General features: G+C 48.1%; 1 protein-coding gene across 2 annotated transcripts in view; it reads left to right on the top strand.

Annotated features, from left to right (window-relative positions):
- Positions 1-24,371, top strand: part of BAALC (BAALC binder of MAP3K1 and KLF4) — a 41,963-nt gene that overhangs the window by 4,609 nt on the left and 12,983 nt on the right. Inside the window, exon 2 of one of the 2 annotated variants that reach the window (XM_045581345.1) lies at positions 23,942-24,112. In XM_045581345.1, the coding sequence (XP_045437301.1) occupies positions 23,942-24,112 (171 nt within the window). The remainder of the gene's footprint in view (positions 1-23,941; positions 24,113-24,371) is intronic. The other variant, XM_036436650.2, reaches the window with a different exon arrangement.

The following is a 24,371-nucleotide window of genomic DNA, read 5'->3' as shown; positions in this document are numbered from 1 at the left end:
CAAACCCAGTCAGCTTGCTTGAGTCTCCTGGGCCAGGACCCTGTTACCCAGGTATCTGGTTGCAAGAGGGAAGGAAATTACAACAACAGCTAGCCAACTACCACCCTTAAAGGATTGGGTCCCTTTGGCAAGGAAAGAAAAAGAGGAGGACAGGTTTTGGGTAGGCTGCGAGCAGGGGATGCCAGAGAAGAGAGAAGCTTAGCACGAGCAAGGGAGAAGGAGGAAAGGAAGTAGGTGAGTGAGGAGGGGAAATGTTCTGCTGAAAGCCACGTGGACGTAACTACTGGTATTAACATTTTGCAATAGTAATCTATACTACGCCAAAACCGGTTTGGCTCAGTGGATAGAGCGTTGGCCTACAGACTGAAGGGTCCCAGGTTCGATTCCGGTCAAGGGCATGCACCTTGGTTGCGGGCACCTCCCCAGTAGGGGGTGTGCAGGAGGCAGCTGGTCAATGTTTCTCTCTCATCAATGTTTCTAACTCTCTATCCCTCTCCCTTCCTCTCTGTAAAAAAAATAAATAAATAAATAAATAAAATCAATAAAATACATTAAAAAAATAACCTATACTGATAAAAGGGCAATATGCTAATTAAGACGGATGTCTTCCGGAGTCCATCCAGACAAAGCCACAGTAGCTGAGAGGCCTGGGGCTCAGGCAGCCCTGAGCATTGGTGGCTGCAAAGCCCAGGGCTCAGGGCTCAGGCCCTTGTAGCCACCGTGGCCAGCAGTGGCAGCAGCAGCAGGATGATGGGGGCAGCATCTTGCCCTGAACAGCCTGGTCGCCTCCTCCAGAGGGAGTGGGCCTAAGCCCCTGAGGGCTCCTGGACTGTGAGAGGGGGCAGGCCAGACTGAGGGACCTGGCTTCTAGTAATAATAATAACTGTTTTTATAACATTCCCATGGGTCAAGCGAGTTCATAAAGGTGGCTATTTGCTGAAAGAAACATGTGTTAATGTTGAACTAGTTTTAGAGATAATGCAACAATATCCTAAACTTAAACCTTTTACTAGAATGATCGGTTGATACCAGACTGATGTGTACAAGAGCTGTGTGGTGGGCCTTCCTCTGCTTTCTGCTTCTTCCTGCAGAGTTAATGCTGCAGGAAGCCCGAGGTCCCGAGGCACCGACTTCCAGGGAGCAGGCACACTGATGGAGGGTTGCCCTTGTGCTCCGGCCCGGGGTTCTGCCGGAGACAACCCATTGGCTAATTTAAGGAGGCGACAGTATTTCCTGTGGGTGCCCAAAACCATCGCCCTGCTCTTGCCTCTAGGGTGATGGGCTTTCAGGCACAAGGAAGCCGAAAGGATCTGTAGGAAATAACAGGACGTTTGGGAAACCAGTTGTCATAACAACAGGGCAGGCAGCAGTTACAGTGGTCGTGGGATCGCCCGTGTACTGTAAGAAGGACGATTCTGGTGTAAGCACCTCCATAAACGATGAAATTGAGGCCTCATTAAATTATTACGTCCAATAATCACCACTTCACAAGGCCAGCCTTCCTAGCACATGCTCCTGTTTGCTTGGAGGGGTGACAAGCGATGGGTGCGCAAACACAGCCGTGCCTCGTGAGCACGGTTCAGTTCATTGCATGCCCAGCAGGTGCCAGGCAGTCCGTAGTTAGCACCTGATTCTGTTATCCCCATTTCACAGATGGGAATGTCAGAAAGGTGAGGCGCTTGCCCAAGTCTATGCAGGTTGTAAGTGGGGGAGAGGGGTTGGGAAGGCAGGTCTAGATTCTTCTGAGCCCCGAGGTCTTTCCTCAGCCAGCCCCTCAACTGATCACTAGCTCGTGACCTCTCTGCTCTTCACCAGGTCATTTGCAATGGCTTTCCGACGGGTCCTCCTGCTCCAGTCATTGCCTCTGCCATCCCTGTCACACCATTGCCAGCTGAAGATTCCTGAAGCAGAGCTGGGATCACTATTGTGTTCTGCGCAGAGCCTTCCATGATGCTGCTTTGCCCACTGAATGCAATTGTCCTAGCCTCATTTTCCACTCGCTGCCTGCAGTCCACTGCATTCCGCTGGACTCAGGGGCTGCCTTATCCCTCCGCCCCCATACCCCTGAGAGCCTCATAGCTCCTCACAGCCGCCTCAGTCACCTGCTCCCTTCTAGCACTCGCCTCTTATTCTGGACTCTTACTCTGTTTTGAATGTTCTTGTTTCTGGCCATGCCTTCTCTCTGCTCTCACACTGTGTCCACTCTCAAGGACAGCGTCAGGAAGGACTCTGAGATGGACTTTTACTGGGCAGAGTTCTAGGGGACACTGTGTGGGTGAGGGAGGCAGGCAGGGCAGGGGGAGAGATTTTATTATGCAAATCATGCTCCTGGCCTGAGCGGGGTTTGGGGAGAAGACAGTATCATGGCATCACCAGGAGCTCTCCCAGCCTCGGCCTCGGGCTCCCAGGAATGTTGGGATCCCCCTGTCCCTTCCTCGCAGGTCCCTGTTGATTCAGAGGTTCCAGGGCAGCGGCTGTGGCCTGAGGTGCCTTCCCCGCTGGCCCTCCACACCTGCAAGGATAGGGAGCTGCTGCCAGGAGGCGTGAGGGGTCCTTGTGTCCTCCGTACCTCAGTGAGCTTCTGAGCTTCACTCGCCTTTCCTTAACCCTCGCTCACCGCCAGGGGCTAAGGCCTAAGCTGGAGCACTCAAAAGTCACCACGTTTGGTTGGTTTGGGTCTGGCGGCTGATGAATAGGTTGCTGTTACGATGTTTACTCTTCGGAATCAGGTATTCCTTTGTAGAGACAGAGCCTTCTCGCCATTACACAGGCTTCAGAAAACACCCAGTGAACTTAGAGAAGAGGCATCCTTTAAAGAGCGCTGCCAGACGTTAACAAAGGGAGCGGAGGGTGCCATGCCCGTAAGCCTTGTTTTTTTTTTCTTCCTTGTGCACGTGAACTCAAAGTGCAAACACTGACTACAGCATCCTTAGAATCCAAAATCCCATGGCCACATGCAAAAAACAAACAAACAACCACACAAAAAACAACAACAAAAAAACCAACACAGTGGCGAATAGAACAAAAACTCCTAGGAGAAGCTGATTTAAACACCCCCCCACACACTCCCCCCCACACACACCCACACATGTGGACACTCACCAGAAACCATATCTGCATGAGGATTGTCTCTTCCCAGCAGACACCATGGAGTTGCAATTGCTCAGAACAATTCTGGAACCCCTTCATTGTAGCCGTAGGTATGCTTTAAACATAACATTTCAAACATCTATATATTTAGAAGTTTTAAAATTACACAGACACATTTTCAAACACAGACACAGACACACACACACACACACACACACACACACACACACGTAAATTGGGAGAACAGTATAATGAACCATCATCCAGCACCAACAATTACTAGCACATACAAATCTTGTTTCATCTCTATCTCCATTCCCCTTCACCAGTTGGATTATTTTGAAACAAATCCCAGAAGTCCTGTACCTTCATCTGTATATACTTCAGTATGGATCTAAAAGATAAGGACTCTTAAAAAATATGTAAGATTGAACCATATGAACCAAGCATTCATAATGAACCAAGCATTCATAATGAACCAAGCATTATCATTTTTGTAGGTTGAAATGGTGTAATATCAGCCGGGACTGGTTTGGCTCAGTGGATAGAGCATCGGCCTGCGGACTGAAAGGTCCCGGGTTCGATTCTGGTCAAGGGCATGTACCTTGGTTGCGGGTACATTTCCAGTGGGGGGTGTGCAAGAGGCAGCTGATCGATGACTCTCTCTCATCGATGTTTCTAACTCTCTATCCCTCTCTCTTCCTCTCTGTGAAAAATCAATAAAATATATTTTTAAAAATGGTGTAATATCAGCAATTCTGTATGTTTCAAACTAACATATAGTCACAATACCATTACTATTCACCTGGAAAATAATGAAAATTCCTCTAAAACTGTATAACCGAAATCCAGTCATTGTCCAAATTTCCCGGTGTTCTCATGGGCGTCTTTTCTACAAATGGCTTGTTTGGATTGGGATTCAGTGTCCTCACACTGTGTTTGGTTGGTATTTATCTGGTTATCTTTCTTTTTGTGTGATGTCAGTATTGGCTGAGACAACCCAGTTTATCCATTATCAAGTTCCTCAGCAGCTCTCAGTCATCAGTAACCATTATCTACATGAATTTTTTCTCTTTTAAAACCACAGCTCCCCCATGCGGCTCTTTGGCCCCTTGAGTGTGGCTCTTCCACAAAATACCACGGCCTAGGCGAGTCTATTTTTAAAAAAATATATATTTTATTGATTTTTCACAGAGAGGAAGAGAGAGGGATAGTCAGAAACATCGATGAGAGAGAATCATCGACCAGCTGCCTATTGCACACCCCCTACTGGGGATGTGCCCACAACCAAGGTACATGCCCTTGACCGGAATCAAACCTGGAACTTTTCAGTCTGCAGGTCGACGCTCTATCCACTGAGCCGAACAGGTTTCAGCATGGGCGAGTCTATTTTGAAGAAGTGGGTTAGAAGAAGTTTAAGTTTAAAATATATTTTTTTTTATTGATTTTACACATAGAGGAATTGAGAGAGATAGAGAGTTAGAAACATCAATGAGAGAGAAACATCGACCAGCTGCCTCTTGCCCACCCCCGACTGGGGATGTGCCCGCAACCAATGTACATGCCCTTGACCGGAATCGAACCCGGGACCTTCCAGTCCGCATGCCGACGCTCTATCCACTGAGCCAAACCAGTTTCGGCCAAGAAGTTTAAGTTTAAAAAATGTGGCTCTCCAAAGAAATTTCAATCGTTGTCCTGTTGATATTCGGCTCTGTTGACCAATGAGTTTGCCGACCACTCTCCTAGGCTATTGACTAGCTGAAGTCTTCTCTTGCCTAAGACTTGATCGAGGAAGTTTCTTATTGTGCCTTGATGGAAATCATTTCTAAGGAATAACTGTGAATCAAAAACGCTGGCTTTTGAGGGAGGAGGCTCTGGGGCCTCGTCTACTGTGCTGCCTTCCCTTTGCTAACCGAGTTTTGGAGCTGGTGAGTACCAGCTTCTTTCCCCCATGTGTTTCCAGCTCTGTGTGGGAAGCAAATTTAGACAAAATGTTCTTTCACTCATTTTATAAAAGCTCTCCTTTGGGTTTTTGTTGTTGAAGTTGTTTTTCGAGGGATAGTTCTCAAACTCTAGAAATAAGACAGTGGGGCTATTTGGATCTCAGAATTTGTTTTCCTGATAGCAGAACCCTAGTGTCTGGTTTTTATTGAGGACAGCTCCCCAATACTCTCATGAAGTGAGTTGGGCAAAGCAATGCTTGAAACCACAGCGTCCAGAGTTACAATTCCACATTGAAACTTTGGGAAAGATACTTGAACTTCCTTAAACGTTCTGGTTTTCTCAGCTGCTTGTTGAAATAATAAGAATACTGACCTCGTAGGGTTGCTGTGGGTATGAAATGAGAGAGCATACATACCATACTATTCTAAGTGCTTTCTGGGTATTCACTACAGACAATTCTCGACTTAAGATGGTCTGACTAAATGATTTTTTTTTTTTTTTACTTTATAATGGTACCAAAGTGACACACATAAGAACTGTCATGAGAGATTTAACACTTTATTACAAAACAGGCTTTGTATTAGATGATTTTGCCTAAATATAGGCTAACGTCAGTGTTCTGAGCACATTTAAAGTAGGCTAGGCTAAGTTGTGATGGTTTAGTAGGTTAGGTGTATTAAACACATTTCCAACATAGCATATTTTCAACTTCCAGTGGGTTTACGAGGACATAATACCATCGTAACTTGAGGTGCATCTGTAGTTGAATTCTTCATGTACTCCTTGAAATGGGATCTGTTGTTGTTTTAATTTTACAGAAGAAAAGACTGAATCACAAAGAATCTAAGCAGCCTTCTTTTTTTAAAAATATATTTTATTGATTTTTAACAGAGAGAAAGAGAGCTAGAAATGTCGATGAGAGAGAAACATCGGCCAGCTGCCTCTTGTACACCCCCTACTGGGGATGTGCCCGCAACCAATGTACATGCCCTTGGCCAGAATCGAACCTGGGACCTTTCAGTCCCCAGACTGACGCTCTACCACTGAGCCAAACCGGCTTCGGCTCTAAGCAGCTTTCTAAATCACCCAGGCTCCTGGCACAGAGAGGGATGGTTTTCATTAATACAGTCTCCGGTGGAGAATCAGGAACCATCTGGTCTGCCCTTGTCATCAGGGCTCAGCCTGGAGCTGCTACTTCATGGGATAATTTCATTAACGCCAAAGGAATATATCAAAGTGTGTTCCTCAAAATGTTAAAATCTTAATGTTCACACAAAGGGTAAGCAGGGGCGGCTACCTGTTTAACTCGCTAATGAGTAACCCAGCAGGACGATAAAGCCAGGTCCCAAGAGAGGATGAGGGTGTGGTTATTAAACAGGCAAAGCGACAGCCCTGGCCGGTTTGGCTCAGTGGATGGAGCGTCGGCCTGCGGACTGAAGGGTCCTGGGTTCAATTTCAGCCAGGGGTGCATGCCCGGGGTTGTGGGCTCGGTCCCCAGTGAGGCTCTGAGGCAGTCACAATGGAGTCATTAAAACAGTGGAGCACCAGCTACGTGCCAGGCACTGTACTAGGCTCCGGGCTCGGCCGATAACTCCCACTGGGCACCTCCCCTGGAGGAACTGATGGTCTTACCGGGTGATGAGGCTATGGGCAGGTCATTCCTGGAGACGCACGTTCAGCAGTGAGTGGAAATGGTACGGAGGTTTGTGGAGGAAGGTAGAGGGTCCTGATGGCCTGAGGGTCCCAGGGTTTCGGGGAGTCTAATGGCGGGAGTCTAATGGCCCAGGGCAGGCCTGGGCTAGGTTCTGAGATTACTGGCAGGCTCAGAAGAGGATGATCAGAGAAGGGGTTGCAGAAATGGGGAGCTGTGAAAAATGAGGAGGTATAGCGATAGCCAAGAGACAAGGCCACAGCTAGGATATAGAGTGGGCTAGTGCGAGGGATGTAATGGCAAGAGGGAGAGCAGAAGGCAGCGGGAGCCCCAGGACCGAGGAAACGTGTGGCTTACACTGCGCAGTGTTTAGAGCATATGGTGGTGCCAGCGGCTCGTCGGTGCTAGTCACAACGGGTTCTTGGGGAGCTGGCTGCACAGGAATCCGAACCTGGGACTTGGGGGCTGGCTGCACCAGGGCCTATGGGCGGGACCCCCGGGAGGACCTGGCCTCTGGAACTGAGACTTGGATCAGAGCCTCAAACAAACACTTGGCAGAGCAGGAGGCCAGGCCAGGCTGGCACAGGCGCTGCTTCCAAGGTATTTTATATGCAGCGCGCCGGCCTCACTCAGGCCCTGGCCTCCTTCCTGCGATCCCTGGCTGGGTCCGGGGGGGGGAGTAACCTGGGAAACGGGGACCATGGGACTTCAGAGGAGGATCAGACAAGATAAAGGGGAAAGTGAGGTGCAAGGTGGGGTGCCGCTCAAAACTTCTCTGGTGTTTAGCAAGCTTTCCTGGGAACTCTCTTCCATGTAATCGGTAATAAAAGGCTAATATGCAAATCAACCAGACGGGGGAATGACCATGCACTGACCACCAGGGGGCAGACGCTCAATGCAGCAGCTGCCCCCTGGTGGCCAGTGCGCTCCCACAGGGAGCCAGAAGCCGGGCTCACGGGCTGGCATGCACAGTGGTGGTGGCGAGAGCCTCTCCAGCTCCTGCAGGTTCCCTGGAGCAGATGGGTATGTAGCCCTCAGGACAGCTGCCATGGAGTTGCCAGCAGCGCCAGCTCTTTTTAAGAAGAGGCTGGCATGAATAACTGTCCGGCCCCACCACCCCTGCTCTAGTCTGTCCTGCTAACCATGAGTAATACTGCCCAGAATTCCTCACAGTGGCCCCAGGCGTGGAAGTCATGATGGTGTCACTGGAATACCTATTTTTGCCGAGCACTGCCAGGTACTAACTGAATTCCCATTGCGTGATCCCTGAAAGCAGGGGAGGAAAACTCCCATCATGCCAGGTGTATCAGTTTCCTGCTGCTGTTAAAACAAGGGACCACAAACTTAGTAGTGGCTTAAGCAGCACAATTTAGGGTCTTCCGGTTCTTAGGTTGGAAGCCTGACACAGCTTCATGGGGCTCACGTGTCCTCGGGGCTGCCCTCCCTTCCGGAGGCTGTAGGACAGAACCATTTCCTTGCCCCGTTCAGCTTCTGGAGGCCCCTTTCTCCATCTTCAAGGCCAGTGACACTGCCTCTCTCCGGGCTTCTCTTTATTTTATTTTTTATTTTTAAAGCATATTTTATTGATTTTTTCCCACAGAGAGGAAGAGAGAGTTAGAAACATCGATGAGAGAGAAACATTGATCAGCTGCCTCCTGCATATCCCCTACTGGGGATGTGCCTGCAACCAAGGAACAGGCCCTTGACCAGAATCGAACCCGGGACCCTTCAGTCCACAGGCCGACGCTCCATCCATTGAGCCAAACCAGCCAGGGCATCCAGGCCTCTCTCTCTTCAGCAGTCACCTTGCCCTTTGATTCCCCTCTGACTCCCTCTTCCACTTTAAGGGCTCCTGTGATTACACTGGACCCATCTGGATAATCTGGGATTACCTACTTTAAAGTCAGTTTAAAATAACGACCTTAATTGGAATTAGGCGCCTTAATCCATCTACAGCCTTAATCCCCCTTTGCCATGTAACCTAATATATTCGTAGGTCCTAGGGATTAAGACTGGCTGTTGGGGAGAAGGCACCATTCTGCCTACCATATTATGTCACCTGGAAGAGGTGTGGTCCAAACGCAGGAAGCTGCAGGGGAAGAGATCGGCCATTTACTGAGCACCTCCTGTGTGTCAGACAGGAAACCAGGTGCTTTATGGGTGATCTCGTTTCTGGTGGGTGTTCTCCCCCCTGAATTAGCTTGGAATTTTCGCATGTTCTAGTGGTTATCCTAAAGTTTTAACACACACAGTTAATTTATCAGCCTAGAGCCTATCAATGCCTTTCCTTGTTCCTAGGTGACCGTTATTCCTTCCCATCATAGAGACACTGGTGGCTGAGAATGACACGTGAGGCTCTGCCCAGGTCTTAAAGTTAAGGAACACCCACCCAAGATCCCCTGGAGAGGTTGGAGGGGCTGGGATTGCAAACCGGAGTCTGTATGATGCCATGTCTCTCTCCTCCCCCAAACACAGTCATTTGCATTTGAGAAGGATCCAGCCACCTGGTTTCTGCTGGCCCTTTCTCCTGTTTCCCTGAAAATAAGACAGTGTCTTATATTAATTTTTGCTCCCAAAGATGCGCTAGGTCTTATTTTCAGGGGATGTCTTATTTTTCCATGAAGAAGAATACAGTACACATTTATTGTTAAATGAAAATAAATTTATTACCTGTATACGGTACGGTAGTACGGTAGTTGTCAACACAAACCAGACAAACTGTGAATCCTACAGAATCAAGAATTTACTCATTTATTCAATGACAATCATGTCATCATCTTCTGGAACATCATCCTAACAATCCAATTCCTGAATTTCCTGGTGAATTTCTTGTGACTCCATTTCTTTCAGAATCAGTGGACCAAATCTCTCATGTTTAGCCTGGGGGGGGGGGGCCTTATTTTTGGCGGAATGCCTTATATTTCACTCAGAAGGAAACCTGTAAGTAGGTCTTATTTTCGGAGGATGTCTTATTTTCGGGGAAACACGGTAAGTGTATTCGTTACCTAGAGTTGCTGTAACAAGTGCTACCGACATGTTAAAGCAACAGGAATTATTCCCTGCCAGTTCTGGGGACTAGAAGTCCAAGGTGTCCTTCGGCGGTCATGGGGGAGAATCTGTTCCTTGCTCTCTCCCGGCACCTGGTGGTTCGCTGGCCACTTTAGGGTCCTTGGCAGGTAGAACACTGCACCGATCTCTGCCTTCATATAGGCTGTCCCAGTGTATGTGCATCTGAGCCCAACTTTCTCCTGTTTATAAAGAAGCAAGCAGCTTCCTGGGATTTTTGCTTCCAGCCCCCGCCGCTCCATGGGGTCCGGTGGTGGACAGGGGACGGATGTGAGGGACGAACGCCCGCTCTCTCTGGAGCGGTCCTTCCCTCTGAAGGCTTGGCCCTCCCGCTGCTGGGTGAGGCCGCTGGGCCTGGCGCCCTTCCCCGGAGGGGAGCAGTTTTCGGGGAGCCTTCCTCAGTCCTCGGTGCCAACACGCCACTCTGTCCCAGCACGTCTGAACTCCAGGGCAGGCCCCGGCTCAAGCTCAGAGGAGAGGGGGCGTCTTTGGTGAATCCATGTCCAGGGGCTATGGCCGTGAGGGAGTGATTGCAGGCACAGCTGTGGCGTACCCCGTGTCAGCTGGACTCTCTTATTAGCAAGTAATCAACACGTCAACATCCCCCCGGACAGAACTGTGAGCAGCCGAAGGGACTGACGATTGGCTCGGGGAACAGACAGGCCCAGGGTAGGCAGGCTTGGGGAGAGGCAGAGTTCAAGGCTCAGATGCTCTCAAGCACCCCCTGTCCCCCTCTTCCCATCTCAAGCCGCCTCTTCTGTGGGGCTCCACGCTCAGAGAGGCTGTGCTTCTGATGCTTAGGAGACATGACACCTGCAGGGTGGAGACTGGGCCTTATGCCCCTGGGAGTCCCGGAGGCTGGGGAAGTGTCTGGGGGGTGGTGGCCTGCAGCAGACACTGGCTGAGATGACCATCGGAAGCGGAGAGCCGGGTGTCCGATGTGAGCTAAATGAGGGAAGGTGGTTCTGCCCTCTGAGAGAGGACGGTGTTAGAACACAGGCGGGGAACCAGGTTTGCAGAGCGGCCATCTAATCCTTGGTGACGTAGGAGCCCCCCCATTTACTGATTTTTTTTGGATAGGAACTACCAGGCCGTGGGTCAGCGGGGTGGGGCCTGCGTGAGCCAGTCCCCGCACTGCGTCACCTAAGTCCCTGCATGACCTTGGCTTCGTGAAGTTTTCCACAGGCCTACCTGCCTTCTTATCAGACCCTGAGGCCTGCCCGGCCCGTGTGGCTCAGTGGTTGAGCATTAAGCCATGAACCAGGAGGTCATGGTTCAATTCCCAGCTCAGGTTGGGAGCTCAGTCCCCAGTAGGGGGTGTGCAGGAGGCAACCGATCAGTGATTCTCTCATCATGGATGCTTCTATCTCTCTCTCCCTCTTTCTGTCTCTGAAATCAATAACATATATATATATATTTATGAGGTCAGACCTAGATGTTTAGGATGGGAACCTTGAAGAAAAAGCCGAGTTAGAGGAAAACCCCTGAAAGGATATTGGTTTTTCTCCGGCATCACATCCCTGTGTCTGTGACACCACGCCCAGCAGCACTGTCTCAGTGGCATTTGTGCGTTCAGGGCGGGGCCAGGCCACACAGGCAGGTTATTGACTTTACGGAGGATGCTGTCCAAACTCCTCCATCGGAAAAGCCGCCTCCTTTCGTAAATATCCAGGAGAGTAACATGATTTAAGTCAAAGCCAACCGTACCTGCTTCCAGGGCATTGCAAGGACTTGTCCAAGGTGGGAGCTTGAACTTGACTTCTCAGAAAAATAAAATATAATAAAGGGAGCTTAAACCTGCTTTCACAGCTAGCCAGGGAACGCTGCAAAGACAGGAATGGGGGATGTGAGAGCCAGTTCCTGCATTCCAGAAACACAGAATCCAGTCTGCCCAACCCAAGTTTGGTGTGTGCCTCCGGCAGAACACCTCTGTCCGGCGTGGCTGCTGCGGGAGAGGTGCCGGAGACGTGAGCAGCCAGTTGCAGAGTGAGAGGCTGTCGAGCTGAATCCTGCTCATTCTGGCCGCATCCTTTTGAAACGGTCACTGGAAACCTTTCCATCCAGATTGTGGTTATGGATGATTACCCTGATTTATTTACTTTTTTTTTAAAAGATTTTTTTAAAAAGATACATTTTATTGATTTTTTTACAGAGAGGAAGAGAGAGGATTAGAGAGTTAGAAACATCAATGAAAGAGAATCATCGATCAGCTGCCTCTTGCACACCCCCTCACTGGGGATGTGCCCGCAACCAAGGTACAAGCCCTTGACTGGAATTGAACCTGGGACTCTTCAGTCCACAGGCCGACGCTCTATCCACTGAGCCAAACTGGTTTTGGCTATTTACTATTGTCTTACTCCCCCACCTCACCCCCTTCTTCCCAAGCACTCAGCTGCACTGAGTAGGTGTGCATTTTGGCCAAAGCCATCTTTCTGCAGCGGCCTGGTTCCCAGCTGCAGCCTTCGGAGAAGTTTCCAATGTGGAGAGTCCAGCGGGGAAAACAGTCACGTCAAAAGTGCACTCAGACCACGACGGAGCCCTCTGGGGGAGGCGGGTCCCCAGGAGCAAGGCTCTCTCCTGGCTGGCCGCCCTGCCTCCAGGCCTGAGCCCTTCACGGGGACCCTCGGCTGGCCCAGGGCGCTGGCCCACAGGACACTGTCCAGCCCCTTACCGAGGGCCGTGTGACCGCTCGGGGCTCGGCCTCGGCCTCCCTCTGGCTGTTTTGTTCTTTTTCACCAGCAGTACCTCTTGGACATCTCTCTTCCCCGCATCCCAGCTGTCCTGCCAAGTGGCAAGGACGGAGTCTCAGTCCTTACCGGCTGCCTCCCGGGCCTGGAACAGGGCCTGGCCTCACAGGGAGGTGCAGTAAACACTCAGGACGGCACCAACTGTTCCCCGCGGCCCGCTTTTCCCTGGCGGGGCCCTCTTACTTCTCTCCGGCACAATCGGGCCCAGTGGCTCGGTAAGCTCCACATGACCTGTCCTCCTGAGGAGGGAGAGACACGGAGGGCTTGCTAATATGATGCTTTATTTATTTATTTATTTATTTATTTATTTATTTTTAGGAAGGATAACATTTAAAGTTATATTGGATCATTGAGTCATGGTAAGATCTCTATGTCAGTTCTTTTCAAAAGCAGATATTTTAACAAGGGACAATGAGCAAGCTTGGGCAGCTATCTGTGTGTATTTGTTTGTTTGTTTGTTTGTTTTAAATATATTTTATTGATTTTTTTTACAGAGAGGAAGAGAGAGGGATAGAGAGTTAGAAACATCAGTGAGAGAGAAACATCGATCAGCTGCCTCCTGCACATCCCCTACTGGGGATGTGCCCGCAACCAAGGCACATGCCCTTGACCGGAATCGAACCTGGGACCTTTCAGTCCGCAGGCCGACACTCTATCCACTGAGGCAAACCGGTTTCGGCCAGCTATCTGGTTTAAGTGAGAAAAGGAGATGGCGGTGGGGGTAGAGAATGAAGGAGCACAGAGGCTAAAGCACTAAGTCAACGAAGCTTTATTTTTCATCCTTGTCACACGTCAGGCCTCGAATAACCTGCAGTGAACAAACCCTATGTAACAGCAGTCTGCCTGTCTCTGGGGCTCCTGCCTCAGCTCAACCTTCTGACCTCTTGGTTGGCCTTCTGGGTTCCCCTAGTCTCTGGCCTTAGACCCTGTAGGGGTTGCTACACCCTGACTGGATCTGGGCCAGGGCTGTGGACGTGGCAAAGGTGATCTTTGCTGACACTCTCCTGTTCGTATGGCTTTTCTCTGTTTCCTTTCACTCACCTGGTGTCCATGTTGTGCCTGGCGTGGGAAGCTGGGACGTGAGCTCCACTGTGTGCCAGGCTCAGAGCCAGGCTTACCTTCTCTTTTTCTTGGATCATCAATCTGTGAGGCAGATATCATATCTCTTCTTTTATACCCCAGGAAACTCAGGCTCAGGGAGGCGACGTAGTGGGGCAGTGACAGAGACAGTAGTTGGAAATGGATATCTTTGGAGTCACACAGATCTGGGTCTGAAGCCCTGGCTCCACCACTGGCTGGCTGGTTGTTTTGGCCTTTCTGAGGCACCGAGTTCTCGTGTGTAAAATGGTAGGAATCATAGCAGAGGTGGACACAGTATAGACACAGTAAAGGAGGAGAGGGAAGTGTTATTACTTAGTCACTCCTGAAGGGTCACACAGCTTGCAAAGTTGGAGCTGGGTCTTGATCCTAGGCCTGCCTGACTCCCAGGGCAGTGCCTGCCCCACTGTAGTGCCCTCCTGCTGGGCACAGTGAGCTGGCTGCCAGTAATGCTTGTTGAGTAAACATGAATTTAAATAATTTAACTCACAGACACTGAGAGCCCCAAGAGATTCAGTCTCAAAATGGTGTTAGATTCAGAGATACTGAATAAAGAATAAAAAGCTATTAACATCCTGCACTCTCCAGAAAGTTATGTCTTCTTTGATTTCATTGGTAACCTATTCATTGCTTAATAACATGCTATTTATCCTCCAAGTGTTTGAAAGTTTTTGAGTGTTTTAAAAAAAAAAAAATTTTTTTTTATTGATTTTTCTTACAGAGAGGAAGGGAGATAGAGAGCTAAAAACATCAATGAGAGAGAAACATCGACCAGCTGCCTCCTGCACACCCCTACTGGGTATGTGCCCGCAACCAAGGTACATGCCCTTGACCGGAATCAAACCCGGGACCTTTCAGTCCGCAGACCAATGCTCTACCACTGAGCCAAACCGGTTTCGGCATTGAGTGTTTTTATTGTAGTTGACTTCTTGTTTCATGCCATTGTGATCCAAGAAGATGCTTGATATGATTTCAGTCTTCTTGAACTTGTAGATACTTAGTTTGTGTCCTATCTTTGAGAATGCCGCAGGTGCACTTGAGAAGAATGTATATTCTGAAGCTTTGGGGTGAAATGTTCTGTAAATGTCAAGTCCATCTGATCTAGTATATCACTTAGGGTCACTGTTCCTTGTATATATTTTGTCTGAAAGATACATCCAGTGAAATCAGTGAGTGTTGAAGTTCTCAACTATGACTGTATTGCTGTCAGTCTCTTGCTATGACCTTTGCTTTAAACTCAAAATTGATAAAAGATTTAAATGTAAAGCATGAAATTGTAAAAATCCTGGAAGAAACCATAGGCAGCAAAATCTCAGACATCTCTCGTAGCAATGTTTGCCAATTCATTTCCTAGGGCTAGGGCAAAACAAAACAAAACAAAACAAAACAAAACAAAAAAAACAAAGGAAAAAGTAAACAAATGGGACTACATCAAAATAAAGAGCTTCTGCACAGCAAAAGAAACCATCAGCAAAATGAAAAGGGAGCCCACTGTATGGGAGAACATATTTGCCAATGATACATCTGATAAGGAGATAATTTTCAAAAAATATAAGGAATTCATACAACCTAACAAAAGGAAGACAAACAATCCAATTGAAATATGGGCAAATGATCTAAATAGACACTTCTCCAAAGTTGACATACTGATGGCCAAGAGACATATGAAAAAATGCTCAAATTCACTGATCATCAGAGAGATGCAAGTTAAAATGATAATCACCTCATACCTGCCAGAATGGCTGCTATCAACAAACCAGCAAAGGACAAGTGCTGGTGAGGATGTGGAGAAAAAGGAACCCTAGTTCACTGTTTGTAGGAATGCAGACTGGTGCAGCCACTGTGGAAAAGCATATGGAGTTTCTTAAAAACATAAAAGAAAATTGAACTGCTATTTAACCCAGTGATCCCACCTCTAAGAGTATATCCCACCTCTAGGAGTATATCCTAAACACCAATCAGAGAGAATATATGCACCCCTATGTTCATAGTAGTGCTGTTTACAATAGCTAAGATCTGGAATCATCCCAAGTAGATGAGTGGATAAAAACAAAACAAAACTGTGATACATTACGCAATGGAAATCTACTAAGCTATAAAAAAAAAAGAAAAGAAAAAAAGAAGGATCACTTACCTTTTGAGACAGCATGGAGGAACCTGCAGAGTATGATGCTAAGTGAAAGAAGCCAGTCAGAGAAAGACAAATATCACATGATCTCACTTGTATGTGGAATCTAAGGAACAAAATAAACTTACAAACAAAATAGACCCAGAGAGAAGGAAGCATGATGAATCTCAGAGGGAAGGGGAGAGAAACAGGAAGGGATCAACCAAAGAACTTACATGCATATATGCATAACCCATGGACCAGGACCAGAGTGTGGTGAAGGCCTGGGGAGGGAGTGGGAGCAGGTTAGGGGGGGGGGGGGGTCCCTCCAGAAAGGTGCTGAGGGCTAGACCCCCACCTGGAGTAGGGGCCACCTGGCTGCTGCCCTGACACAGGAGCTGTGGGGGACCGAGCCTGGCTGTGGCTCCTGGGGGTTAGGGAAGAAACTGTGAGTCTATAGTGGACGACCCGAGGGCTGAGCATTGGGCAGGAGAACCATTGCAGGTGACTGAGGGGTAGGAAACACGCCAAGGAAGGTGAATGAAATACACTCATCTCACTGTCTGTGCCTCTGTATGACCTACTTGCCCCTGCTGGCAAGTTACCCAGAAAGCTCCTCTCCGCCCTGGAGGAGGAGGACCTTGGAAATTCGGATTAGGGTTAAAACCACAAACAAAAAGCCTTTCATGTATTTTGATGACACCAGCTGTCTCCTCCTTGCCTGGCCCTGGCAGGAAGCGTATGCTTCACTGAAGAGCTTTCTTCGATGATGTGGGTAAACAAAGTGCGCATGAAAACAAAGGCTTTGGACTCTGGCAGGCCTGCACGGCAGCCCCACCGCTGGCATCAGCTCCAGGCTCTCAGGCAGGTTACTCACCGTCTCTGAGCCTCAGTTTCCTCCTCTGGAAAACAGGGGTCATGAGGAGGACAGTAGCACTTGGGACAGTAGCTCTTGGGACAATGAGATGGAGCTGGGAACTAAACTCCACACCACGCTCTGCGTTACCATTTGGTTCAGGAACCTTTCTTCGCATCCTTGGCTCTGAGCGTGGGGCTGGCCTTCAGCAGGGGCCCATGAGCGTGAATTTCATCTCATTTCTTCTATCAGCCTTCAGGCCGCACCCCCGGGCTTTCTTTCCACGCCCTGTTCCACAGTCCCCTCCTTCCTGAGGACTCACTGTGGCTGGTGTCAGTCCCGTCAGCAACCCGCGGGTTCTTATGAACAACTGTATTGTAACCCATCCACATTAGCTATTAGGGTGTCTCAGTGAACACTACTGACTGCCATACAGACGGTCAGACATCTACTCTTCATTGGGATGTGAGGGCGATCTGGCTGCAACATCTGTCACCCCATTGATCACCAGGGTTGATTCGGCTGATCTGGCTGGCTAGGTGGGTGTCCCCCACCTCCCTCACCGATCCATGTGCGTCCCTCCCGAAGCTGCACGCTCGGTCGAAGAGGACGACTTTCCCCCAAGAGGAGAGGACCAGTCTTTGGTCAAGGGTATACGAGTAGCTGTGCTCCCCTGCTAGAACCTCCAAACAAGCTCATCTTTTCATTGTATTGATTGATTGATTTAATAAAGTTGTATTTTTCAAAATATACAGCTGGCGGGGCCTGTTGTTCATGGATCTTCTCCAACAGCTGGGCATGCCGGCCTTTGGTGTTTCTGGTGTCAATCAATCACGTGAGCTCTGTGCTTTGACACGAGTGGAATGATTCCTCTCCTAAGGAGCTCTTGAGGGCTGCCCTGGCCCATAGGACCTTTGCTGAGGGACCTCAGGTCTTCAGTGTCTCAGAGACAACAGCTGGGCTATGAGCTTATACATAGTGGTTTTAGGTGAATTTTGTTATTAGTCCAGCTAGAAGAACTCACTAAGGGAAGAGGGGAGACTGCCTCCTGCTGGACACCACTACACAACAACTGTACATTTTGAAAAATACAACTTCATGAAATCGATCCGTCAGTGTTGGGACAGAGTTTGTCACAGGTGGCTCTGTCTAACAAGACGAGGGTATTGAGCTTGTCCCGAACTCTGCCTTGGGACCTCTTCTTCTGTTTGGCCTTGTCCCTGGACTTGTCCCCTGGGTCTTTGTCTTTCTCGGCTGACCAGCCAGCATCTCTCTCCTCCGAGCTGTCCTTGGGCGGCACAGCCAGGCTCGGGGAGCAGGGCCTCCACGGCTGCCTCGCCCAGATGTCAGACTGAGAGCTCGTCTCTCTCCACTGTAAGTGATGGAACTGTCTTTGTGAATTAGGCGAATAGCAAGGTATGGACTTTTGGAGATTGTTCTTGTTTATTCATTTATTTATTATTTATTTATTTATTTATTGTTCTTGTATCTTTATATTTTATTACTATTTTTGATAGAATAATTGATAATTAAATATAATCTAGTAACTAAAAATTACACAGGCAAATACTCTGGGTGGGTACAAAGTCTTTGCTAATAAGAAAAAGCAGAATATGACATACCGTATTTTCCAGCGTATAAAACTGACCCCCTAACTTTACAGTTAAAACATAGGTTTAGGCCTATATTCGCTGTATAAGACTACCCCCCACTTCAAAGAAAAGACTTACTTTGCCGTCAAGATCTGCAGGTAATTTTTGTGCAATTTTGGTCTTTTGCCCCCGATTTTCGGTTGACTTTTTTTCATTTCAAAAGTCGTCTTATACACCGGAAAATACGGTAGCTCTATTTTAAAAAAAAAATCACTTTTATTTCACAAATAATATATTTAAAAAGTAGGAAGATTACAGACAAAGCCCCATGAAACCCTCTCCCCCTCTGATTTTGGTCCCCTTCTTTTCCTCAGAGATAATATTGTTATTTCACACACACACACACACACACACGTGTGTATATGTATTTCTGCATAAAATATATAACTATGATAACATGGTGTATAATAGTTTTTCCCCATATGAAAGTTCTTTTTACCATCTACTTGCCTTTTAAAAAAATTATTATTATTCATTAGATGCCTATCTATGTATATAAATCTTCTTTTTACTTTTAGGCTGTTGTGTAGCATTGGGCAGGCGGAAGTCTTCCCTCTCCCCTTCGCAGTTCTTCTGGCTGGACTAATAATAAAATTCACACAAGACCAGATGAACAGAAAAACAAATACACACAATTTAATGCATGCCCACAGGAGATCATAAATTAGGCTCAGAGAAATGAACAAGTTGGCTAGTTATCCTTTTTAAACAAAGAAACAATACATTTGTGAAGCGGTGATAGGACAAAGACACTTAGGCTTGGCTGCTCATTAGTGAGGAATCTCAACACCGTTTGGGCCTGGGAAGGAAGTTAGTGAAGGAGTAGCAAGGTTTGTTTGTGTAAGCTTTCTGGCCCTGATTCCTTCATGCTAGCAATAAGGGTGTCATTTATTTTTATTTTTTATTTTTTATAATTTTTATTAAATTTTCATTGTTGAAAGTATTGCCTATGTCCTTTTCCCCCCATTGACCCCTTCTAGCCCGCCCCCACTGCATGTCCCAGGCCTTCACACAGGGTGTCTCTCTCAGCCCCCTAGAGCAGGGAGGGCACCTTCCCCAGGGGAGATGTATTTCCTGCATCAGGAGACAAGGGAGGGCCGGCCTGCCCTCTGGCACTGGCTGCTTGTCAAGAAACTTTAGATCAAAGTCACCCATATCCCACTGGGAGATCATTTGGGGCAGCCTGCTCCGGGCTCCCACAGTAGAATTCCATAATCTAGGGAAACCACAGCTTTTTAATTATCCAACTGACGATGGCTACATCGATTCCACTCTCCCCTGGTACGGTGGCCCAGAGAGGCCCACACAGGCGCTGCAATGGAGGGGGGTTTCTGTGGAAGGCACGGAGGACTGGAATGCCCAGGCATCAAGGTGTGCGTGTTTGCGGCTCAAATAGATTCTGCCAGTTGTCCTCCGAGCTAGATAGTTCTCTTTGTACTCCCACCAGCAATATAGGAGAGGACCATTAGCCCATACTCTTTCTTTAAAATAAAATTTTTAATTGATTTTTTTACAGAGAGGAAGGGAGGGAGATAGAGAGTTAGAACCATCGATGAGAGAGAAACATCGACCAGCTGCCTCCTGCACACCCCCCACTGGGGATGTGCCCCGTGACCAAGGTACATGCCCTTGACCGGAATCGAACCTGGGACCCTTCAGACCGCAGGCCTACGCTCTATCCACTGAGCCAAACTGGTGAGGGCAGCCCATATACCCTTTCAATGTAATATTAGCAGACTTCTTAACTCTTGCCATTCTGGTGGGTAATAAATGATAGCTTGTTATTGGAAGTTCGCATGTCTCTAGTTTTCCGTCATTCTTACATAACCTGTCAAGTTCCCAATGAAACAAGAGAAGCAGAGGGGGTTGGGGTAAGTGTTTTCTATCCTCTCGTGGCACACAGCACTAGGCACAGGGTAGGCTCTGATAGTTAGAGGCTAGAGGATGTGTTGATTAGCTTGGGCAATTCTTAAATTTCAAAAAATAAAACAGCAGCGGTGGAAACTTCGAGAAAGGAAGGTGCCGCCGATCTGATCCAAGGGGGACAGGGAAGGGGAGCCCTCAGAGAACACGGAGAGATTCTAAGGGCGTCTGCAGGGAACAGGAAGGTGAGACGTTGGCTTTCCCTTTTGGCTGCCTCCCCGTGTATCAGCGTGTTACCTGCCTCCTGGGTGTCTGTTTGGGGAGAAAAGACTTCAGGCCTGCTTTCCCCAAGGACAGACAGGACTCTGCGTGCTCCTCTGGCTGTCCTTTCTGCCCCAGCTGTTCTTGGCAGGCGTCTTTCCTGCACGCTGCTGGGTACGACGGGGTGCCGTTTCCACCACCAGCCCCCACGGCCAAGTGCGGATAGGACAGGCTGGGGATTTGTTGCAGGGACGGTAGCCCTCCTGGCGAGGCCCCGTGGCCTTTGAAATAAGTTTATTATTAGTTATTATGAGTCCAGCTAGAAGAACAAGTCCAGGGACAAGGCCAAAAGGAAGAAGGGCTCCCAAGGCAGAATTCGGGACAAGCTCAATACCCTCGTCTTGTTTGACAGAGCCACCTGTGACAATACTTTCAACAATGAAGATTTAATAAAAATGAAAAATAATAATAATAATAATAATAAACTTTGACAGGCGAGTGCTGCAGTTGTCCTTCCAGACCATATAAGTCCAGTGTATAAGACTGACCCCCTAACTTTACAGTTAAAACATAGGTTTAGGCCTATATTCGCTGTATAAGACTACCCCCCACGGTTAGGTTAGGTTTTTGTCCCCAACGATTGCCCAGGCCACACTGAGAAGCTCTGTTCCAGACTCTTCTGTGGGTTCCGGGCCCTGGAATCAGCAGCCCAAATCACAGCACACCTATTTCAGATTCCTCATGGGCCTTGTCTACTAATTCATCCTCTAGGTTTGCACACCCCTGGGCCAAGGGCCAGCTGTTAGAGGGAGCAGCCAAGGTGAAGATTGAATACGTGTGCGGGGCTGCCCATACGCAGGCATCTGAGGCCCTGTCGGTGCCAGATGGAGAGGAGATGGGAAGAAAAGGGGTTCAGACTGCTGGCTGGTGGAGGAAGTGGGTGCAAGGATTTGGGGTAAGCCCAGCTGTAGGAACCCATTTCTCTGTCCATCTGGAACCCACAGCCAGTCAGGAACTCTGGGCCAGGCATTTTCTGCTGTGACTCCCAATGTTGTGAGCCCTGATTTTCCTCCAGGGCCACAGCTGAGAGCAGTTTGCAGAGTAGGTGGGTAACACACGGGCTCACTGGTGGCATGTGACATTTGGCTCACTGCTTCCTCCGCGTTGGGACTGGAGCCTCAGCCACCCCTCCCCCACTCAGCATAGACACACTGTGCTTCTGATGCCACCTCAACACTCTGGGGAAGGATTGTGTTTGTTTTCCTGAAGCATGACGAAAAGCAAACAAACACAGGCGAATGCCCCAAAGGAAGATAGGCAAATGATTTGGCAATTTAAAAACAAACACCTAATTAGGTAATAGGCATACAAATAATATAATATTTTTTATTATTAAGAAGTTACACGTCTTGACTTTTTAGTAAGTTAAGAAATGTAAATTCAGGCAATGAGATACTTTATTTTGCCTCTTCACCCGACAAAGATGGGAAACAAAAAGGGAGATATTCAGTGTCTGTGAGGGTTTAGGGTGAGGGGTTGGGTAATATTGCATTTCATGTACTCTCAGCAACAGGGCAATGGGGTAATTGGAGATTTATAGGGGTGAACATAGCCATACATTGAAAAAGGCCTTACCACCTGCATATCCTTTGAAATCTTGAACACAGGGTTTCCATCTTCTTACATCCGTGGGTTGCTGATGCAAACAGTGATGTCAGCCTCATTCCTGACTTTTGTCCTCTTCTAAGGCGTTTCTTGTTCTCAGTGATGTTCTGAAATTTCACCAAGATCTATCTAGGCTAGTTTTCTTTTTGTTTATCCTGCCAAGTACTTGGTAGGCTATTTCGGTTTCACATTGTTCTTCTGCTCTGAGAAATACTTAAGCCAGATCATTTGCTGGAATGACTCACAGAACCCCGGGCCAGTTACTTACACTTACGGTAGAGGACAATGTAAAGGGTACAGATGGAAAGCCAGATGAAGAGGTAGGTAAGGCGAGGTCCAGAAGAGTCCCCAGTGCAGGAGCATCTGTCCCCCTGGGGTTGAGGTGCGCCATCCTCCTGGCACCTGGGGGTGCTTTTACCAACCTTAAAGCTTCCCTAACATCATCATGTAGGAGATTTTATGAGGGGTTGATCATTAGGTGTGATCAATTATTAACTCAACCTTTAGCTCCTCTTCCTCTCCCGAGAGGTGGGGGGTGAGACTGAAAGTTCCAGGCTCCTGATCAAGGTTAAGTCTTTCTGGCAATCAGCTCTCATCCTGAGGCTGTGGGGATGGGGGGGCATGTGTTGCCTCATTAGAACAAATTTGTCTATTTTTAAATATTTACATTTTATTGATTTTTTACAGAGTGGAAGAGAGAGGGATAGAGAGCTAGAAACATCAATGAGAGACAATCATCGACCAGCTGCCTCCTTCACACCCCACACTGGGGATATGTGCCCGCAACCAAGGTACATGCCCTTGACTGGAATCGAACCTGAGACCCTTCAGTCCGCAGGCCGACGCTCTATCCACTCAGCCAAACCGGTTTCGGCCAAATTTGCCTATTGCTCCCAAAGTTCCAAGGATTCTAGGAGCCAGGAGCAAAGACAGAGGTCATCACCAAAGGTGCTCTCTCATTCTATCACTTGGGAAATGACAAGGTGTTCTGGGCCAAGAAGTAGGGATGAAGACCAAATACATATTTCTTATTATATCACATGGACTGCTCCATCCCTGCTGACTGGCCTCAGCTGGTGCAGGAGTAGAGGGGACAACACACCTGGCTGCTCCTGGCCTTCCTATCACACAGCCCCTGCCCACTTCCGGTCTCCCTCTCCCACTCTCCCTCGTGCTGTATGCTGCTCTTTATCCTTGAAGTCCTCCCTCTAGTTTTCCTCCTGTGTTTCAGGCTGTGTATGTACACGTATTCTATCGTTTCTTGGCATTTGTTATGGGAATTATGTAAAAAACTGTATAACCTTCGAACCAGTAATCCGCTTCTAGGAATCCATCCTGAGGATGTAATTAAAAATAAAGATTTAACTACGAAGAGTTTCATCAGAGTAACATTTATTTTGAGAACATATATTCAACTAGAAAGGATTAGTAAAGTAAATGGTGACATATTCCCATAACAGCAGACCGTGCAAGAAGCAACATGACAATATTTAATGGCATGGGGAAATGCCATTGATGTATAATATTAAGTGAAATTATCAGGTTATAAACTTATTTTTAAACATCTCATCTTTGTAAAACAAAACAACAAAACACATGTTCTTATCGAAAAGGGTTACTTGGCATGGTGGGATTTCTGGTGACTCTCCTTCTTTTTGGCTGAAAGTTTTCCATGCTCTTGGGGCTTGTTTGTGGCAAGACTCTAGTGTAGGGGTGTCGAACTCAATCAGAGAAGGGTCCAAAATCTAAAATCCAGCCTAAATCGCGGGCCGAATGGTTTACTGAACAGTCATAAACTGTCATTGTGATGGAAACGCAGCGGAGTGCAGTGATGACAGCGCGGTGTGGGCCACATTGCAAGGCCTGGCGGGACGGATTTGGCCCGCGGGCCTTGTGTTTGACACATGTGCTCTAGTGCCATGCCCTGTCTCCCTCCCCCAGGTGTGCTGGAAGATGGACCGTCCTCCAATGGTGTGCCCCGATCTACAGCCCCAGCTGGAATATCCAACCCAGAGAAGAAGACAAGCTGTGGGACCCAGTGCTCCAATCCTCAGAGCCTTGGCGCAGGCACTTTGACCCAGAAACACAACGGCCTTCGGACCACAGAGGTAGGTAGGTCCCAGCCACACACCAACTTGGGCCTGGGGAGAAGGAGAGACTGTGCCCTTGGGAAAAATACAGCGAAGGTTCACCTTGCTAATGAGAATTCTCTGCCTCACCCATGTGAACATTGCTGCAAACAAAATAGCAAGATGCAATACCTACCCCACCCCCTGCCCTTGAGGGTTGCTAGGTTTAGTTGAATCAGCTGAAATGGGTCCTTGATGTTGGCACTCTAACGGAGGGGTGTTTGCTTAAAGACAGCTTTGTT

Source organism: Pipistrellus kuhlii, unplaced genomic scaffold, assembly GCF_014108245.1.
Source record: "Pipistrellus kuhlii isolate mPipKuh1 unplaced genomic scaffold, mPipKuh1.p scaffold_m20_p_14, whole genome shotgun sequence".
NCBI lineage: Eukaryota > Metazoa > Chordata > Mammalia > Chiroptera > Vespertilionidae > Pipistrellus > Pipistrellus kuhlii.
Note: the sequence above shows the minus strand (reverse complement) of the source record. Positions and strands in the feature narration are given on the sequence as shown.